We start from the raw sequence: 21,817 nt of genomic DNA on the forward strand, positions 1-21,817 counted from the left end.
CTTTAGGCAAGTTCGCTGTGCATGCAAAAAATAGTCCAGCATATTGATTAGTTTTGTATAAATCAGCTGCTATTGTAAGATGTAATCACCATCTGCAGCAAAGCACTTAAGAAGTGTCTTATATGAGCTCCCCCAGAGAGTCACACTGAAGTCACCAAACACACTGTTGCAAGCATGCTGTCACTGCCATCACACACAGTCAGATCTCCTTTCTGTCCTTTGAAGGATTTATTATAGTGTCCATTGCAGTGACTTCTTGGACTCTATGAAACAAAGTTCATATCATGATTTAGCTTATAATAATTGATCGACTGCTGCTCTTTTTAGCTGCAAATGCTAATAATTATGAGGATGTATGCAATAGTTACCTCCTTTTCTCATCGCCACATGGGTGAAATCAATGTTTCTTTCTGTATTGTAGTTTCCTATTCTGCTGCTCTGTCACTGCAGTCAGAAAGATATCTATGTCATTTATGGCTTATGTTGCCTCTGCAGGGATCATCTTTACTTTGTAGAGTTTAGTGAAGATGCCCAATAACCCATCCCAACCAACTCATCATTTCTGACCCTCAGTCTCAAAGATTTGACCCTTTGGCATTGATCTGTGCTCACAGAGTTTTGGAAAGATCTTACCAGCTCTGCTAACTCTCCCAGAACCAGTCACGACTGCATCTGAGCCTTTCTGTCCAGGACACGTTGATCATATGGTTTCTTGAGTGTCCAATTTTGCCAAAGCTAAGTCATCTCACAGGCCTCTATCTGACAAATGCCACTTAAGAGAACTCCGTGATCTGTCCCAGGGAGTTTCTTTACCTGGATAGCTTTGATTGGTGAAGCCCCATATGATAGCTTTAACGAGGCATTTTCTGTCAGCTGTACCAGCTGCTTTTTAAAGTTCTGGGCATGAGCTACTGTAAAACGTTAAATACAATAAATTGTTAAGTAAAAGGATTGTGAGGGAACTAAGGGTTGTTCAGGCAAATCTGTGTCGTTTCCTCTCCAGTCCTCAATCCCTTGTGACTGAAAAGTCAGAAATGCTTTTCTGTTTCTATCTGGACAAATAAAAGCTGAGCAATGAAGATGAATGTATCTCTTTCTGCTGAATCAAAAAATCCTCATGAAAGTTAGAGAAAAAGGAAGCATAGTTCTGATAACTCCATATACACATAGTTTGTAGCATAAATTTTGTGTTTGTTTGCCTTCTGCATGAGAAGCAAATTTCTTCAATGGAAAACTGAAGAGTATTCTAGGAACTTGAATCCAATTACAGTTCAGCAAGAGATCTCATTGTAAGTGGAAGATGTCAAGTTCTGAGATCTTATTGTGTGCCACTGAACTATTTTGTTTGGGGAATTCAGAGTAACACAACTGTTTGTGAATTCAAATGTAAAGTCAGGGATGGTGTTGGATAACTTTCTGAGTTTTCCATTTTTGTAGAGGTTTTTATAAGGACCAGTGAAGAGGGTGTTCTATCAATGCTTAATGAATTTATGCTGAGTACATTCAGGCATTATCCTTTCAGCTGGGAAACAAACTTGTCATCTGAAAGCCTGGACGTGATGGTCAGTTCTTTGCAGCTGAATCTTGTAAAAATTAGAGATTTTTTTTCTTATGAGTAAAATTTAAATGAGAAATAGTGTCTATACAGTTTCCTTAAATCTACATATTTTGAGTTTTCCTGTCTGCAGAGTAAAATGTTTGAATGAAAAGCAAGAAATAACTGCAATTATTTGGAATATAAGGGAAACTACATGTGTGATAACATCCACAAAAGGGGAACTCCCCAAACTGTTTCTTAGGTTTTTTTTTAAGCCAAAGAGAAAGGGTAAAAGCTCTGCTATGAGAGCCAAAGAGATTAATTATACTATGTAGGACTTTCAAAGATTTTTTTTTTATAAAACCTTAAATTAAAATGTGTTTAAGGTAGGAAAGATATCAATGTATGCATCTTGCTCATCTTTCTTTTTTTCTTATTGTTACTATTTGTAAAAGCTTTCTTGCACACTGTATATATTGGCCATTATTAATATTAAACCATCTTTCAAAAGGCTTTTACTGCAGCAATGAATTGCCATTATATGCCACTTCAGAGTTTTGCCCACTACCAGTTCTTTGGCTTCTGCAGTGCACTGGTATTGGTAAAGACATGATGGAGTAACTACCATCAGATAATTCTGTTTTACATAAAAACAAACTTACAGCTTGAAAATGTTTATGTTTGTGGGTTTTTTTTAGTGTTCTCTTGGGATCTTCCAAGTGTGTCTGTACGTTTGTTTCTTTATTAGCATTTCTTTTGCCTACATTATGATGCATTTTATTTTTGGTTTTTTATTGCCATAGAAGCATGTCTTGCTTCATAAAGTCTTGCTTAGAGGACTTTATGAAACCTCCAAGATTCCACTTCCCCTCCTAATTATCAGATCTGATTCAAGCTTTCAGGTGGAATCCTGCAGCAAGAGAGGAAAGTTAGGATCAAACATATAATGGTAAAAAGGAGAGAACTACTTTTCTATGAGAAGCTCCAAGTGTTAAATGCATCTTTATGAATAATAAAAGACCAATGTAAAGTATACATTTGTGCTTCAGATTCCCAAGTAAGAACTTGGTTTCTTATGAACCTTTTAATAATTATTGTGATGGGTTTTTTTTTTTCCTCTTACTTGTGTCCAATTGGGACACAAGCAGCTTTTCTGGAGCTTTTATTATCTAGGTGAATTAGGAAAAAAAAATGAGGGAATGACCTCCCCAGAATATAATGCTCATCCTTGTTCCATCATGCCGCATAATCGCAGAGCTCTGGTCTCAGTGCAAGTCTTCTCACTGAACACAATATTGCTAAGAGCAGTCTTGGTTGGTGTTATCCCATCTCAGCTTCTGCTTGGTATTTCCTTAATGCTTTTTCCAGGAACAAGGAGGAAATATATACAAGGGTTATGTGTCATTCGTTGCAACTACCGATTTCAGTAATAAGCATTAAATCTGGTAGTAGATATTTACAATATTAGACTCCAGAATGGCAACTGCTTTTAATATTGCTGCTATGCATATATTCAAGATATAATTGTGGTTTGTTATGGGAAAGTTGATTTGTTATTGGAAGGCTGCCACTTTCCTTAGCAGTGCTACTTTTTCAATGGATTTATAACGCAAGATTCATTTTGTCTTCTACAACAAAATTTCTTTACTAATAAGGCAATGATTGAGATAATCCTTTCAATATGGTTTGATAATGAAAAGGTAAATATTCAGCTTTTGCAAGGAGAAAAATGTTTTTATGTATGTACACACAGCTGTGTTTTGAGGCATGTTAGAAATGGTGGTTCCTGCTAATTTGTAATTGACAATAATTACGATATCCCTTATAGTACATTTTAATGTCTCTCAGGTTCAGAGTTCTCTAGAAAGTTCGAAGATGTCTCTCCATTAGCTACCAGCAGAAGAGGCAATAGGAGAGAAATGCTATTCTTTGTGTGAACTGTAGCTTATAATTTCTAGGCTGCCTTTTGTGAGATATTAACAAGCACAAAAATAGAAGCATTTAATTCTTTTCAAAGAAGAACAGAAATTATTGTTCTGTTTTAATAGGAATTTCATTTTCTTTATAACCATTTTCTTAGTATCCCCAGTTTTGCTTTCCATTCAGTTGTGGTTTTTACCTATTTTGCACGACTTCTGAACTGTAAAACAATGCAGCTAATTAAGTTAAGCTGTCCATGTAGCTTTCCTATGTCCTATTAAAGTACTAAAAACACTGCTGTAAGGTCATCACAGGTTTTCTATTTAAGGGACAATGTGGGTGTATTTTTTAACATAGAATCAGTAAAATGACACTGTTCTGTATTATTGCTTTTTCTTTAAACAGATAACTTTGAAAAACAGTGAAAGATGTGTTCAATTTTCCTTTCTTAAAGTATCAGTAACACTGCACATGGCTGTCTCTTCATCCTTTGATGCACTCTCTAATGTCTATAAGCAATGTACATATTGCACCTCAGTGGGAATTACCATTACAAATAGCAATCTAGATTCTGTCTAGAATGGCTTGGGTTGGAAGGGACCTCAAGGATAACCAAACTCCAAACTCTACCCTCAACACATTGTTCATAAGGTTTTTCCTCTATATCCTGATTTATCTTTATTGCCTCAGTGTCTTATCTTCCACAGGTTTCAGCTCCATGAAAGTGAAAACTAAACAAAACCTGTTCAAATTTCAGAACTTTGGTGACTTTCTTACTTACGAGTTTGTTGTAGGCTCAAACTGAAGCCCACAAACTGACAGAAGAAATCTGCATTTTTTTGTACAAAATGGCATTCATGTGACATTTAATTTTAATGGAATTCTTTTCTCCTCAGCTTAGAGAAACAGATGCAAACCTGGGAAAGAGCTCCAGGATACTGACAGGGATGTTGCGAAGGTAAGGCTAAGGTAGGGACACTTCCACTCTTTCTTTTATTCCCTCTTTCCCTCTATGCCTTTCTTTTCACTTTTAATTCAGCCTCCACATTTTGCTGACTTACCTGACTTTTTTTACTTGGACTGCTATATAGAATTACTTCAAATGAATTGTGGTAATGAAGCAGGCAGGTTAGATAGAAGGCTTTATCACAGCTATGGAAAGAATTTTCTGTAGCCTGAGGGATTACCCCTTGCTCAATCATTTCTCATCTTTGTTTCTTTGTATTTGGGCTTTTTTGGTCTGTTCTAAAATTAAGTTTTTTGATGTTCATTTCCCACATTCCTTTTTCTTGAGTATTCTCAGGATTTTCACTTTTTTTTTTTTTCTTTAACCTGTTAGATTGTATGTGAGGAAGCCTGTAATTTTTTGGGAGCTATATAAATTTATACACAGAGAAAAGGTTAAGGTGATCAGTTCTGTCTGAATTGATCGAGCAGACACATTGTACAACTTCATGTTTTTAGCATGTGTGTTTCATGGTTTAGATGTTATGCAAACTGTCTGTGGCATTAAAGCTAGATTATACAGAGAGAAAAAAATTGCAACATCCTAAAAATCTGTGTGGGATCGCAGTGTGGGAGTCACCTATGATTACCCTCTACCTTGAATAGTATGTCGATACCTTCCCAGACAGGTTTTTTGAGTGGCATCTCTGGATGTGCCCTCTTTACACAGCGAAGCAGCACTCAGACTTAAGTGCAATGTCCGTATTTCTGCATTCTTATTCATCTTCCTGATGAGGATGTGCATTGCTTTAATAGGTGATGTTGTTGGATGAGATGAGCATAGTTTTAAAGGACTACATAGCATCCTCAGAAGAATTCAATATGAAATTACTCTTCTCGTGGGCTTTTACAATGCATGTTTGCTTAATGCAATTAGCCTTAGAGTAAGTTTTAGCAGAGTTGTAGATTTATCACTTGTCTTGGAAAACAGCCAAACCAGAATATATTAAGTTTTTCTTCAGTGCAAGCTTTATCTCTTCATAAGTCTTTTCAGACAAATGTCTTTGTTAGTGCCTTGTATACCCAGTTGACAAAGGTTGAAAGGACTGAACCTGATGCCTTCATTCCACAAATTTCTTACAATCGCAGCTCCAAACTAACACATAAAATTCTCTGATTAAGAGTAATATGTAAATGACAAGAGCTAAATTCAAAATCCATGGAGAAAGAAAGTGGCAATTGAAAGGGATGGTTCAGTGCCTGTAGACAATCAAACTAAAATACAAAAAAAAAAAAAAAAGAAAACAAGAAAAGAGAGAACCCAACCTAAGTCTCCCCAGGAAGGACCCTGCGACATGAGCTGTAACGAATATTCTGCATATGTCTCCATTTTGTCAAATCTCATTAAAGGGGTTTCTTGCTTTATGTCAATTGAGCTGTCCAAAAATCATTCATCATTTTAGTGCAAAAAAAAAAATCATGCAGTTATTTAAATAATATCATATTAATGTTAAAGTTCAGCTGTCATTTAATAGTATGGCTTAATCAGACATAGCATTTAGGAAAAATAGTTTTTTCGAGCCTTACTTGGCTTTCAGGTTGGCAGATTCAAATAAGGATTTATGGGTTTCTGAACCAATGTATTCTTTCCATGTTTATGCTTGAGGTACCTCAGCCTTTTTTGCAGCACCCTGTAGTCTGTTGTTTTCAATAAAATAAAGTATCTCCTCATATTGTGTTTGAATACATTTGCAAGTAATTTGGAGAAGCTGAAGCAAAAACATATGCTGTAACCTTTGACTTTGTTTTGTATTTGGGAATCACAGTTAGGAGTCCCAGTTTATAAGTGTTCCATAAACCACATGAAAAATAAGATCTCTATGAAATATACTTGGGTTCTTGTTTTCAGACAAAAGGATTATGCAATTGAAAACCAAGATAGCATGTTTCTCTGTGTTAAAAAGACACTGAAGTTCCCTTTTCTTTAACTAAAATGTTGAGCTGGCTCACCCATCTGGATGAAAGGAAGGTTAGGATTTAGGCTCTGTTCAGCAGAACATGTCAAATGAAATGCCTTGATACAGATGCAGCTTGCAGGAGAAGATTCTCAGGATATTTTGTAAAAACATGTAATAGATAGATCCAAGGTGAAATTGATTTGCTCTATGACTGTTGACTAGAAGCATTATCCCAGCCTCAGCATCATCCCAATGTTGTTTAGTCACAAGAATAATCATGAAATACAAAGCCCAAGAAATCTGCTCAAATTAGATAAATACAACTGTATAAAAAATAATTAGCACAGACTGACAGTGTTGTCCTAATTTTGCATACCTTAGTAACTACTACACAGTGTTTCACTTAATTGCTGGAACCAATAAGAAAAAATGCTGGAGGACTATTCTTCACATTATTATCATGCAGAAAAGGTAATGTTAAGCTGAATGTAGCTCAACTTAGTTACTGCTTCCATAACATGTATGTTCTGAAGTTGAATGCCAGGCTAACACTCTGTGCATCAGTACCAAACTGCTTCTATTTTTACTCTCTGGGAAAGGTAAAGCAACATCTCTTCTGAGTATGGCCAAACTTATTAAGAGATTAGATGTTTAAATAGGTAGGATTCTTAATGAGAGCTAAATTATTTCCTTTGTAAAAAGAGCAAAATTCTCTGGTCTTGTGTTTGTGCATAAAAATTGTGGAAATAGGGAATGAAAGTGGGAATAAAATCTATTAGCTACTGTAGGTCACTAAAGAAATCACTGATAGAACAGGCAGAAGTCTTCCTATCCCATTTTAGTGCTCTAGCAACTTAAAGTAGCCAGGTTTATGTACTGGACTTTATCTCCTGATATTTTATGTATATAGGGAAGGAGGTTTTTCTGACAAGCTTTTTTAAAATATTTTTACTTGGAAATATTTCTAATATTCTTTTTTCTTTTCTGTAAAAAAATAAAAACCTACTGAGATAGCTCTAAACTGGAATGTTTGACTTATAGCACCTCATTTCTAGGATAATATCAGCATGTTGATAATGTCAAAACATTGATCATTTCCTTTTACATGAATTTAGAGCTGTGGACATCCTGATATTTTATGACTCCTCCTTAGAACAGTGAGATTACAACAGAAGCTTGGATTAGTCTCAGTTACAGAATTTTCAAATAATAGATTTTAAGATAGGAAAATGGCATCTTTGGTGTGATGTTGCCCCCTCAAACATCTATCCTTTGACCTCTATGCCAATGTGAATTAGGGAGTGCACACTGTGTTAGAAAGGAGCAAAAAAGAATATTTTTTGAAAGATCTTCTGTTGTTTGCCCAGATCCTAAGCCAACAGCCTAAAAGAGCTTTAAAAAAATAATAAAAAATTGGATGATTTCCAGGGCACACAGTGGGTAAAAAACAAACCTAATAGTAGCGAGATAAAAATTTCAGTAGATCTGAATCCTTATCTCATTAGCAGATAAATACCCTCTACCTTCCTCCAAATTGCAGAAAAATGTGATAGAATAATATCTACTGCTCTCCAGAATAATGTTTTATTCTGTCTTGCTCAACAGGAACTTTTTATGCCAAAAATTCTCTTTTGATCTTCAAGTTTCAGAACAACTTAGAAGATAATTTCTGAGTTATCAATGATGCTTTGAAAAGCTCATGAACACTTCTGCTCTAATGAAAATATATAAATACTGATTTCAGATAGGACAGAAGCATTATCTTTGGCTGATGGAAGCAAGTGTTCAGCTGTCAGGTGACAAATTATATGGCTTGCCAACAGGTACATGACTACAACCAGAAACAAGGAAAACTTACCTTTCCAAGCTAGTTGTAGTCAAGTTCCTTCACTCTTTCCAAATAGTCTAACTTCCTGTATTACTTCTAGTTAAATTTCCTTGTATTATTGAACTCCAAGGAAGTCTAGACCCCACAGTTATTATTCAATATCTCATAGAGTTTGGGAATTTGGAGGGAACCTCTTGAGGTTATCTAGTCCAGCCTCCTGCTCAAAACAAGTCTAATTAGAGCAGAATGCTCAGTGACTTCTCACTGTTCTCAAGTGTTGAACACCTCCAAGGATGGAGATTCCAAAAACTCTCTGAGCAGTCTGTGCAAGCAATAATTGAAATAAGCAATTTTTCCAGTTACCAAATGGATATTTCCCATCATCCCACTTTTGCCCACTGCCTCTGTCCTAGGCACAAAACATGAATGTTTTAGAATTAACTTTCAGAGGAAATTCCTTAGAGTGTCAAGTGGTATGACCATTTAGCATTTGATGCTAACTTAGAATTGTTTTATTTGCTTACTCACTCTCCTGGTGACATGAAGAGTTAATTATGGTCTCTTCTGTCTTCTTTCTTGAACACAAAGCCCACATTTCAATACCTAGAGGATTACCCTGTCATCTCCCTGTTAAAACAAACTGAAACCAGTACTGAGTGTTATTGCTTTTTCCCTATTTCCTTACTGATCTCTGTTTCCATCCAACATATTTTCTATTTCTGAGCTAAAGCTTATCTCAATATCAGTCATACCACACCACAACCACTGAGGTGAAGTTTAACATACAGTTAAATTTGCCTTGTTTTCATGCTAATAGAGAAATTACTCTTTCCAGCAGGAACTTATTTGGTCTTAAGCCAAAAGAAGTTTGAGTAGAAATTGTTTCAGCATCTTTTTGGTACAAAACTGTATTTCTATTTTGACTTAAAGATGCATTTCTACAGTGAAAAATGATTGAATGGTAAATCCTTTTGCAACGTCTGTTCCGTGTTAAATATTTACAGCTGCAACTGTTTACTTCAGTAATTTAGACCTTGATTCAGGAAAATATTTAAGCATATGGTTAACTTAAACCAGAGAAGCAATTCTCTTAACTTTAGGAACACTGAATAAGGGAAGAGTGAGTAGAAGAACAATTCTGTGTCATCTCTTGGGCCAATACTGCTTTTACAGTGCTCCTTAGCCAAGGCCTATTACAGAGCAACCCTGTCCATAATACTTGTATTGTTAAATGGGAATTGTAAAATATATGCTGGGCATTTTAGAACTTACTGTCAGTGAAAGGACTTTTTTTGGACTTTTTTTTTTTTTTTCCTACTTTTAACCATTTAAAATAACTATTTTACTATTATAGCATTTTACATGTTTGTGTTTTAATATGCAGCTAATATCACTTACAAAGTGTTAAATCTTTTCATCAGAAAACTGTGAAGCTGTTGTGGCACTGTTAATAGTAAGATAGCCTTTGGATTGGGAGCATACACTTTCTTGGCATTAATTAGTACTTGGTTGTTCTTCACTTTGCTTCTGACTTAAACAACAACAACAACAACAACTTGTTTTTGTTGAAATGTTAGACGAAACATCTGGAAAATGTAAATGTATCAGCAAAATTCCCAAGAGTAAGCATTCTTCATTAGTAGTAGTCTGACCAAAAAAGATGAAATGTATCTCTAGGTCTAAATAGCAAGAATTTTAAAATAGCATAGGGCACTGCGAGTTGCCTGTTCTCAGTGTAGGTAGGACGTATTTATCTATGAGTAAAATGCTTTTTTTTTTTTTTTTTTTTTTGTCTTTAATAATCATTTATGAGCCATTTTCTAAATGTTGTTCCTCTTTCTTGGATAGTGTTCTGTATGCTGTTTCCAAAATGCTTCTGAAAAATTAGCATTTATTTTCATTTGGTGTTAGAAATACTGGCTGTTCATGTTCAGTGGGAGGTGTAGCAGTCTTTTAAGCTGTTCCATAACCACCAAAGCTACAGTAACCATTATACCTGGAGAATACCAAGAACTATACTGAAGATACCAACTGTCTCATAGCAAAGGAATAACTTCAACACTTAAAACACGTAGCTATGATTAGTTTAATGCCACCTTATCCTTTGCAAACCTTCAGCTCCAGCAGCCTGAGTGATGCAGCGTTAAGTTTACTTTAGACCTGGAAAAGAAAAGGAACATAATGATTGATCTTCACATTTTAATAACTTCAATGAATGGGATAAAATAGAGCCCGTGCTTTAATCTCCTTATGCCTAAGCACAATCTTAGAAAGATATGTCCTTCATTGACTGAGATAGAAGCATTTATTTTGTAGCCTTGTTTTATTTTTCACATTTCTGGAAAGCTTTATCCATGTGTCAGACTGCCTGCATTAAGTCCATTATGAGCATGGCTCTCTGCATTCTTCAGACAATATTTCTAATTCTCTTTTTTCATTTCTTTTAAAATGTACAATAGCCTTTGTTCTGCCCTTGCCATTCCCTCTTTTCTATCATCTGGAATTACTATTGCATTTGCCCCTCCTTCTTTCTGCTTGTGTCCAGCTGAACAGCTGGAAAGAACATTATCTTAAGCACAGTTGTGTTTCTGCAGGAAAGCAGGGTCCCAATGGATAATTATCCAAGCTAGTCTTATACTCCATATACCAAGAATGTAAAGCATCATAATGGGTTAAATATCATGTAACCCTTTGTGATTGTTCTCTGTATTGAGATATGTTGACTATCATTAAGCAACTACAGCCTAAAAAGGTTTACAGTATTTTGTGTCATGAGTGAAACAAAAGGCATTTCACAGTCAGCACTGACATGTCTGAACCACAATAGATGTCCTGTGACATGCTTTCATGAGAAGGCAAGTCTCGTATCAGCATAATCAGTGCAGTGCTTACTTACAGCAGTTACAAGCAGTTTCCAGTCGGATGAGCTCTCTCTGACATGATATTCAGGAAGAGTGAAAGTGTTGAAAATATTTTGAATGTGGTCAGATTGTTTATATGAAGCAGGGAACCTGTTAGCCAAAGCTGACATTGGTAATCACTGAAGTAATTGGTGACAACTCTTCAGAAATCAATGAAGTCAAGCTTCATAAGGCCAGCAGTAAATTGAGGTTCATGTTCTTAAGACTACTCACACTATAACTGTCAAAGAGCAATATATGCCAGATTTTATGTATTCCATTTACTGCGAGTGTTTAAGCTGTAAATTTCTAAATTTAGTGTTTTCTCATCAGAGATTTGCATGATTGTCTTGCCACATGGGTAATTTCACTTTAGTCCACAAACTTGCCAAAGAAAGAAATACAATCGTCTTGGGAGTGATCTCTGAAAATTTCATCTCTTTGTGTTAAGAGAAAACTGACTATCTCTGTATCAATCCTGACAGATATTCTTGTGGCCTCTTATCCAGCTGATGAATGTTCCTCCCCTCCTTCGTCAAGCTCTTCCAAGTTTTTCCTAATGTTTAGCCCAAGTCTATCTTCTTGGGTAGACAGCTTTTACATACTGGTGCATTTGAGATTTTTGTGCGCTGTCACAGCCTTGCTTGTTAAGGCCATGACTTGTACTGTGGAAAGAGATTTCTGCTGCACTTTTGAAGAATTAAAGAGCACAAATAATAGTGTACAAAATTAAATTATATTTTCAAGTTTTTAATCAAGCCAGGCTTCCTGTTAGGATTTGGAAATGCAAAAATAGAAGAACTGGATAGTATTCTAAAAGGCAAATCTTAGAAACTCAGCCTCTCAGAAGAGCAGCTACGTGCATAGGTATCAGGCAGCTTTGCAAATACAGACTCCAAAATAAAACTATTCTCATTATGTGTTTCTGAATGAAAAGTAGACTGTGCGCTCAGCTGAATAAAAGTAGTATTTGAAACTTAAACAAGATTGACAAAATACAGAGGTTAAAGATATTGCGGCATTTCTAAATGTTTTGAGAAAAAGGTAATAATGTTGTCAAACAAATGTCAGGGTTTTTGTTTAACTTACTTCTTGCCCCTTTCCCATACACACACTAATGTTTTGGACTGATCTGGTATTTGGAGACAAATGGTGGGAATGGGAATTGTTTTGCATACCTAGCCTTCTAGCAGTTCTCTGCAGGAATCTTTGTTAGTCTTTATTAGGTGAAGAAGCACTTTTTTGCATTCTGTGTTTGATTTCCAGTAGCATTTGGCACTTTTCTTCTCACACTCAGTAGAAATTGTGATAGAATGTCTCTTCAGAAAAAATAATAATCCCATCTTTCCAGTGTGATTCTGATTACACACAAAGGAATTTGTCTTTAAAGAAGACAACATCAAACTGATTTAAAACTGTCATCATATCAAGATCTTGTCCTTATTAACTCATCTTCTAGATTAGATCGTTCTCAATCCAGCTTTTGCTAAGAGGTCAGAGTTTTGACTGTCCTCAGGAGGCATAGGAGGTTAAATGACCAACATCTGCAACAAAGGAAAATTCTGGGTTTGCTAAGTAGAATTTTTGTTCAAGTAACATTCCACCACAAAGTCTACTTAACTGAATCTGAACTCACAAATCACATGTGTGAATATTTTGGTCATCTGTAACCCTACTACTGAAGGAAGATTTTTTGTTTGTTTGAGCAAAGTTTATTGAGTTTGGTGGAGTTTGATGTTGTCGTTTTACAAAGGAGGCCATAAATGATGACTTAGACATCAACAGCTAAGGAAAAACAGAATCACTTAGAGCCTGCTACAGATAAATTAGCACTGCTGGGGGACAAGTCCAAAACTGGAGGAGAATTTATGTCCTTGTGTAGCATGTACTGATGCTATATTGGACTGTTAAAACTCTGCAAAAGAAATGTTCGCACATTGCTAACCTGCTGAGCATCTGCCAAAAGAATAACAAAGTCATGAGTTAGAATGTGTGGTCTTAAAATTAGAGATTGTTTAGTCTACTTAACAGTAAGAAAGATGAAAATTTGCTAAACTTCACTGGCTCTTAAATTTTAACTAATATGGGATGTTCAAAGCTAATGAAGAAGGTAAAGAAAAGCTAGTTTGGAAATTGAATGAAATGAAAATGGCGGGCAAAAGTTCATATGCACTGAAATTTATGTTCTCTATAGTATTTGTGTATTTCTAAGGTAACTGGTTTAAAAAACAATGAAATTGTTTTGGATATATCTAGAATAATATAAAGGAACATCTTTTGAAACTGGTGCTTTTAGATTAATGCTTCTAGATTTGTGATTATTACTCAGATTTTACGATCAGGTTATTAGTTGTTTTCTTTGAAGACTTGAAAAAATATTCAAGGGATTTGAATAGTCAAGAGCTATGATTTGTTAGTATTATTTTAGTAAGTTAGGCAATCTTTACTACTGGTAATTTCATGAGGTAGTCTCTTGAAATGAATGTGTTCAAAATGACACAGAGCAATGGATTTCTGTGTTGGAGGTTTTGATTCATCTATTATAACAATTTATGCATGAGCACATTATTTTGCTTCAAATGTTGTCCGACTGCATGTTCTTAAGAACTGTTGATGTACATAATTGTGTATGCAAGAAGCATTAGTACTTTCTAGTTTAAAAACATAACAGAAGAGTTTTTCAGCAACCTGTATGCCTTCTGCAAATATTAATGTTTTTCCATGAGCATTAACTGTGGCATGCAGGAACTCACTATGTAGCATTTATTATTAAAAAACTTTTGTTTAGCTTGGACTTTGCTATATTAACTAAACTATAATCTGGAAGGTTTGCATAACATTTGCAAATTTGAGCAGAATCTTTACCTTGTCCTGTTCAGTAGTTTAAGACACTGAGTAGTTGTCTTGCTGATAGTTTAAGACACTAACAGATATTTTTCTTCTTGAATATGCTTCCAAAATGCTTTCTAATATTATTTTTGCACCAACTGCCTGCCTTCCTCCTGTTAGAAATTCTTTATGTTTCTATAAGCTTCTATGACATGCTTACTATGGCTGTATGTAATGCGTATAAATAGAGAATTGCCTGAGAAACATGATTGTAAGTGTGCTCGATTTTGTGTAGGTGGTGAGAAGTATATGGTCTACTTTATCCATGCAGAGGAACCTCCTTGTTGCCTTCTGTCACCGCTGTATATTTTCAAATGCAGTTTTCAGTGTGAATGGCACACACGTGTTGATTGTGAAGGTAACATTCTTTCAGTACAGCCTTAAACTAATTACTCTTAGTGGTAGTGGAGCTTTGTACCTCATTTGTGAACAGCTATTTATACTTCTACACCAGTACAAAGCAATGTTTCACGTTAACAGTTTACCAGACTATTACACCATTGTGTTTTAATCCACTGTAGGTGGATGGAGAATACGAGCCATCTGTTTTATTTAATGATATAATCAGTAAACAATATATGTACTTTACACATTTGGTCATTAAAGATGCCCATATTGTTTGACCCTGTATTTACATTGTAAATTAGTGTATTCACACATCAGCTCTTTCTGATTTGAAAGGCCTGCTGTGTTCATAGGATGGTACAAAGCAAGCTCAGTAACTGCTCGATCCCAGTGCAGGTGGTCGAGCTAGTTGCTACATAGATCAAAAGTCAAACAACTGTGAATCTTCCTTTGAAATGGCTTTTAGAGAGACAAGGCTGGTCTTATCTTCACAAACAAGGAAGAGTTATAGATATACATCATGAAGTTATGAGAACAAAAGGGGGTTTCATAATCACGCTGTATCAGAATATCCAGTACTGCAGGCTTTTGTAAAGACATCTCTCAAATATAAAGACCCTCTTATTACAGTGGAAAAAATTTGGAGAAATGAGTCCGAGCTATTAAATATGAGTATGTTCAGTGATTTCAAAACTTTGGAGACAAGAAGTTACCTGCTCGCACTGTAAATTTTGTTTTATTGTCAGCAGTACTTAAGCAGAAGAAAACAAACAACAGCAAAATCCAGTCTTATTCTAGAGGTAGAGGTGAATGAGTTTGTGTGTGTGAGCTAAAATGAAAGGAAACTGCTTGAGATTTCAATTTTCCCAAAATACCCCTGGCGAGTGCCAAAAGAAATAGCTAGCAAAGCACATTGAAAAGTCACTGATAAGGAAAATCTTCTAGTTTGTTAGAAGTTTTTAAAGAGATGGAAGAGAACAGAATTCTATATGAAAATTAAAACTGTGATGTCAATTTTACTGTTTTACTTCACAGCTTGTGCTGCAGAAACGTAGGACATAAGGCATTTATTGGAGGATTCAGGTCACACTTTAGCTTGTGGGCTGCTTTTGAACCTGGCTGAGTGCTCCGTGATGCTGTCTCTCTGCTGTCTGATCTTGCACCTTGCCCTACCTGTAACTTCTGCTTCCATTGCATGCCCAAGAGCCTCAAGTAGGCAGTGTGAGAGCACAATGTGGCAGGGGTTGGTGGGTCTCCAATGACTCCCATGGAGCTAGCTTTATTTATAGCAACTAAGAATCCAATCCATTTACATGAAGGCCAGACTTCCATACCCTGCATCTCCATTTTGGAGAAACAGTTTGCAAGTAAAAAAGTCTACGTACCAATAATGTGCATGTTCACTTCCCAGCGTGTATTACAGATATGAAGACATTGATTTTCTTTAAATTGGTTTCAAAAGCAAGCAAATTATATTGTGGGTTAGTTAGTTAGTTTTAAATTCTGGGGACAGACAGAAAAAATGACATTTATTTACTAAGATGTTTTTGTATTGCCACCAATTTTAGATAGAAAGAATTTCAAGAGTATGAAAGATGAGAAGATGAAAGATCTAATTTTATGAGCTGTTATTTATATTTTTCAAATACACTATAATTTCAAGGTTAAAATATTTAAAATAAAACAAGACTCAGCTATCTGTGGCCCTTTTATAGACCTTTCCTATCTGCATTTCATATGAGTTGAATGTTAAACGTTTTTGTATTTCTGTATGCTTCATTATATATTGTCTTTTGATTTTGGGATACTTTTTGTCACTAACACATTTCTAATCTTGCAAAGGTATTGAGATCTTTTTCCTCCATCCCAATCCAGGAAAAACAATCAGAAATTTGAGCACTAGCATTTGAATTCGAGTTTTGTCTTGAGTATATCTTGAGTATCTGCAGACACATCTGTTTCTATGCATCTCTAAAATGAGGATAATGTTCCATATCTCAGTAAAGTATTCCAAGGGCAAATGCTTTTAATTAATCTGTACACGGTCCTCACATGACAACATGATGAGAGTTTGAGAATGATGGGCTGACTGGTAGCACTGCCTGTCCTGATTTGGAGTCATGGCTTAAATGGATTTAAAAGGGGTGAAAGAGAAGCATGGGAAGAATTTAAACTTAGAGGAGTATGAAGTATTTGATTTCCCATAACAGTCCATTACCAAACACGTACCTGATCTCCTTAGCTACTGAACATAGATACGAAAAAAGAGAGGTATCAATTCTTTCTTATCTTCTTCAAATAATATAATATTGAGGCCTACAGGTTAACATTGCTCATCTTCCCTTGAGTGACATTTTTTGGTGCTTTGCAGATAGAAAAGTATATTTGACTTGGTTCAACAAATATAATTAATGCATCTCTGGAAATATGATGAAGTGTATATATATATAGGACCAGTAGTATTAAATTTGATGTGCCTAGCCTATGCAACTACTTCTTTCCTATGAAACTCTCCTTGCTGCTCCTGTCAAAAATTATGTTACCGTATTTACTGTGGATTGAGATGCATTATTGCTGGCTGCTGTCAACCAGCAAACAATAAAAACATTTTTTTTAAGTACTTTAGGATTTCTTAAATAAATATATCCTTACTTGATTGCTTACTATCACAGTGCTGGTATTTTCTTGTTCAGAGAATGTATGGAGCTGAGATACATAGACTAAGAGGCTTAGATAGATAGATACTTCTCCTGACTAAATGTAGTTAACTATAGAACTTGAATGGGAAAAGCCATAAGGATAATCTAGGAATGCACACAATGCACAGTAACTTCCTGACCACAGATGCAGTTGTAATCCTTTGAAATTCCATTAGTTTGCTGTTCAGCTTCTAATTAAAGAGACAAGGAAAGTGTGAATTTGAATTGTATTTTGTTGAAACATCCACAGACAAGATGCTGCTTTTAGCAGTCACGTGTTGAAAATTAGGGTAAAATGGAGTTTTGAATGAGATAGGTGGTAATGATGCTGTAGAACATCCTCTTCATGGACTGTATTCATTACAAAATACCTCTTGGGCTGGTGCACTTGGTCATATTTTAACAGTTGTCTTTGAATTGTTACGATATACTAAAGTTTTACAAACAAACAGTGGGAAAATTAAACTCCTACATGCCAGTTTTTCAGATGATTCCTCTTTGAGGGATCTAAGTGATGAGCCATTTTTAATTCTTCAAGCAGGAATTTTTCACAAGTACAGTGGTTGCTTAGTAAATTCCCAGTGTTCTCTCTGGAGTAAGATGGAATATTTAGAATAATATGATACATATGATGTTAATCATACTGTAGAATTGTTTTATGATAAACTATATTAAGCACACTGACAGTGTTTTGTATTAGCAGCCACGTAAGGAAGACGTTTCAGAGATACATACTGAAAAGATGTAGGTAGGGTAGAGAACATTGAATGCATCCATAGGAAAGGCAGTGTTGCAGAGCTTCTGTCTTGCTGCGTTTCAGGCAGTAATTTTTGTATGCTTATAATTCCACATCTGTTGAAATCAATGGGAAAGCTTGTGCCCAAATGCTCATTCTTTGAATCACGTAGGAGGAGCAGGTGCACAGCATTACCAGAAAAAAAAATCTGAAAAAATGAAGAGACTAGCTTGTGGTGTTTCTGTTTTACCCTCTTGTTCCAGTGGCTCAATTACATTCAAAGTGCATAGGAAAATATTGTTGTGGATAATAGAAGTTGGTTAGAAGGACTTATTAAACCTGATCCTACTCTCTACACTGTCAAGTTCTGAGATTAGTTTTAGTTTGAAACCCACTGAAAGTGTTTCTTTGATGCAAACTCTGAGAATTTGTAATCATCATTTAAAGGAATGGACTTGTCATTGGGAAGGTAGCTGAGAAGTGGCATCACGGAATGCCTCTCCTCGGGGAAAACCACCACCCCTCTATTTGATGACTTTCATGCTAATGCGTCTTTCAAGGAGGCCTCTTTGTCCTGCATTGTTACTTACTTTGGCTCATCTTCTATTTCAGTCTTAATTGTCATTAGCGTTTTGTTTTTTTCTAACAGCATCAGGGGAATGGTAGTTTATTTTTTATTGTTGTGTTTGTCTAAAGGCAATTGCACAAGCTTGAAACCTAATCCTTATAATCTTTCCTACTAGGGAGAACTCGAGATAAATATTGCTGTATGCTTAGTGGGAGTGGGTCTCCACTTTTTGATCATCCATGTCTAAATGTTGAGTAATACTTAAGGGAAAATGTTCTCAAAACATTCCTTAGATGATTATTAGATTATATTTTATGTTTGATAAAAACTGGAAAATTGTGTAAATATTTGCTTAACATCCCACCCCTAAAGCAATTTATTTCCTTTCTGGCCTTCAACCCTCTTGCTCAGTGAAATGAGATCAGTCACTTTCTGTTTATATTCAGTTTCACTTTGCACTTTTCATGGACATGTAGTGCAATGCTGTTTTGTATGGAAAAGCACTGCAGGGACATATTTAAATAGTAAGTGGGGAATAAAAGAGAAGGAGGGAAAAAATATTTTAAAATGTATTCTAGTCTCTTCTCACATGTTGGAAGTAGGTAAACATTATAATTATATTTCTTGCATGTGGGATGCTAATAACTACTGTTAGTACAAATAGGGGGAAAAAAATCCATTCCTGCTTTTCTATAAATTATTTGTCATGTGATAAGTGCAGATTGTACATTTTATGTTCCTTTAGCTACCATTCAAATCAGCCTTTGTCAAAAGCAAGCATGTGAGATACCTTGCTTTTGCAAGAGGAAATCCCTGTTGAATCTTGGACATCCCATGGTGGATGAGTTCTCTGTATATGAGGACCTTTTCACATAGATGATACTTAATTCTCATATATGTCAAAGGTTTATCCATTTTCTCTTGTTGAATTTTGCATTTTTGGATTAACGCATACTGTGAGTCTTGGAACCACGGACATCAGAACCAATGGTAGGTCATAGAGCATGATTAGATGGGAATGGTGCCAGAGAATATTATGGTGTGGCAAAACAATCATCAGCATCACTAAATTGATTTAGAAGTCTTAAGAACACTTCTCTACACTAACCAGGGTTGAAGCATTTTTGTCACACGTTGCAAAATGTCTGTTTCAGCTACAAAAAGTGCTGGAGCTTCTCTTGAGTTCTTTTTCTCTCCCACCATGTTTTTACAATTAAATACTGGATGAAATTTCTTTTTCCTTTTGTTTTGTTATGGTTGTTTGTTGTTTTGGGTTTTTTTTGTTTGTGTGTGTTACTTTTTCCTTAATATGTAGCAGCTGATTTTTCTTCTGTTGGCTCACATGGGCACAGAGACAAGCCTTCTTTCAAGGAGCAGAGTTCCAACACTGTTGTTGATTATTTTAATGGGAAACCATCTGTGTGGCAAGTTCTCCAGCTTCTTTCTAGAGGGGAAAAAAAAAAAAAAGAAAAGAGATGCAAGCATTGTAGTCAAAGGTCATCCCTCTGTGATGTGCATGGACTCATCAGGAAATCATGGAGACCTGGGTCTCCTCACCACTGTCACGAGGACTTGATTTTCAGAAGTTGCCAGTCTGCCAGACTGTCCCTTCCAAACACAACTTGCCTTTTTCAGTGTGATCTACTTTAGTGCTTTCCACAAGGTTGCCATTGATGTCAGCTGCTACTTTATGGGTAAAAGGGCCAGTTTGAATGTCCAGGAGCTCCTTGTCCTTGTTTTTTCTAGTTTACCCCACCTTGACTTCCCAAAATTTGAGCTGTGTTTCTTGCTGGACAATTGCTCTTTCTGTCCATCTCCCGTGGTTTCCATAGCCTGTCAGTCTAAGATGGTTTTGTCGTCTTTTACCAAACACCTTCACTTAGCATTGCATTGTGGTTGCCTTGGAAAAAATAAGGCCTTTCTTTTCTTTTTTTTTTCTCTTTATGAACTAGAGCCACAATGCATAAAAGCTTGGTGTAAGTTCGCAATAGCACTTTGTCCTCTTTCACATCACTTGCCAAATAACTACTGTTGTGGCAACGGCAGTAACCAAGTATGGTGTCAGCTAGTTTTGCCATAACACAACTGGGTGCCAATAATTTTAATATGTGAAACACACTCCAGGCAGTGCAATAAGGCATTGGATTATTAAATTCCTTGAAATGTCATCTGGATATTTTTTTTTTTACATCAATTCAGGTCTCAGAACTGGACAGTGCTGTGATTAAAAGAAAAAGAACAGAAAATTCCCTCATTATAGTAAATATTTCCAAGAAAACTCTCACCCTGAAGCAGACACTTCTGCTCTGCTTACACAGACAGTAACAGCAAAAGCAAAGGCTCTGTGAAGGCTATAGGGGCAGAGGTTATAATCATGGCTACCAGTTGTTTGCTGCTATTTTCTGTAGCAGTTTCTCTAGTGACAATAAATGCTATTTATTTTTAGGCTTCTTATTCTGAACTACTTATAGAAAGTAAAAGGTAGGAATCTGGTGAAGCATTTGTTTTTAATACATTGCTTACATTGTGCTCCAAAGCATGGTGTTCAGCATTATTGTTAATGATTGAAGCATTAGCATTTAATTGTGAAAAGCAATTAAAAAGCTCAATATTACTACTTCTTGGGCTGAATCCATTCATACAGCAAGCATTAGTAAGAAATATATTGAAGAAGTTGAACAAGGTCATAAATGTTCCGTGTGCAAAGAGTACCTAATGCTTTTTTTTCCCAAGCCTTTAAGAAGTAGTTTAAAAAAAAAAAAAAAAAAGAAAAAGAAAAGAAAACAACCTTGTGAGGTGAATAGATAAAAGGCTTTCTTGGTTTAGTTATGTCAGTTTAGCTTTTTCGTGTAATTGCTGGGGTTGTTTTGTTCCTAAGGAAGGAACGGATTCCAGGCTGAAGAGGTAATTTCTGAGCACTGTTTCAAGATATTGTGAAAGTTCTCAACTTTTCTGTAATAAGAAAAATAACTCTTCTCTAATGATGTCTGTTTGTTGCATATTATTCTTCTGCGTGCCGTTCAGTGCAGCTGGCAGCAAGTACTTGAGAAAAACTTAGAATGAAGAAACAGTGTAGGGGAACCTGAGTAGCCCTGAGTACCAACGTGCTGCGAGCACCAACTCCTCTGGGTGCCATCAAGCTCAAGCTGCAAGCAGTTCTTACCTTACGTCACTGTGGATGAAATCGAAAGAGATCGTTTGTGTTTGATTCCGAGTGTCCTTACATTTCAAGCCAAGCAGGAAAACCTTGGCAGCATGAGGCTGAATTGGACATGTCCAGATGTCACTCTCCTTGCGTCAGATGGGCGGACTGTAGGACATTCCTTTGGTAATCTTAGGAGTTACTCACACAATGAAAGGTCCAGGTTTTTCCAACCTGTAAAGAGTCATAGCAGAGCTCTGTAGTAGTAAAGTATCATTAAGTGCTCAAAAATGAATATGTTTTTACTAGAGAGGAGCTCAACACCAAACCCTAAATATGGATCTGTATCC

The 21,817-nt window shown here is 35.9% G+C and overlaps 1 protein-coding gene across 4 annotated transcripts in view; it reads left to right on the forward strand.

Moving 5' to 3' along the window:
- The window catches only part of VTI1A (vesicle transport through interaction with t-SNAREs 1A), a 261,321-nt gene that overhangs the window by 149,665 nt on the left and 89,839 nt on the right, over nt 1-21,817 (forward strand). For 2 of the 4 annotated variants that reach the window (XM_090145509.1, XM_031597473.2), the window contains one exon: nt 4,354-4,426. In XM_090145509.1, coding sequence (XP_090001635.1) covers nt 4,354-4,419 — 66 coding nt within the window. In that variant the 3' untranslated portion in view covers nt 4,420-4,426. The remainder of the gene's footprint in view (nt 1-4,353; nt 4,427-21,817) is intronic. The other 2 variants (XM_090145507.1, XM_031597471.2) reach the window with 1 other exon arrangement.

Source organism: Phasianus colchicus, chromosome 8 (assembly GCF_987193195.1).
Source record: "Phasianus colchicus chromosome 8, bPhaCol1.hap1.1, whole genome shotgun sequence".
Lineage (NCBI taxonomy): Eukaryota > Metazoa > Chordata > Aves > Galliformes > Phasianidae > Phasianus > Phasianus colchicus.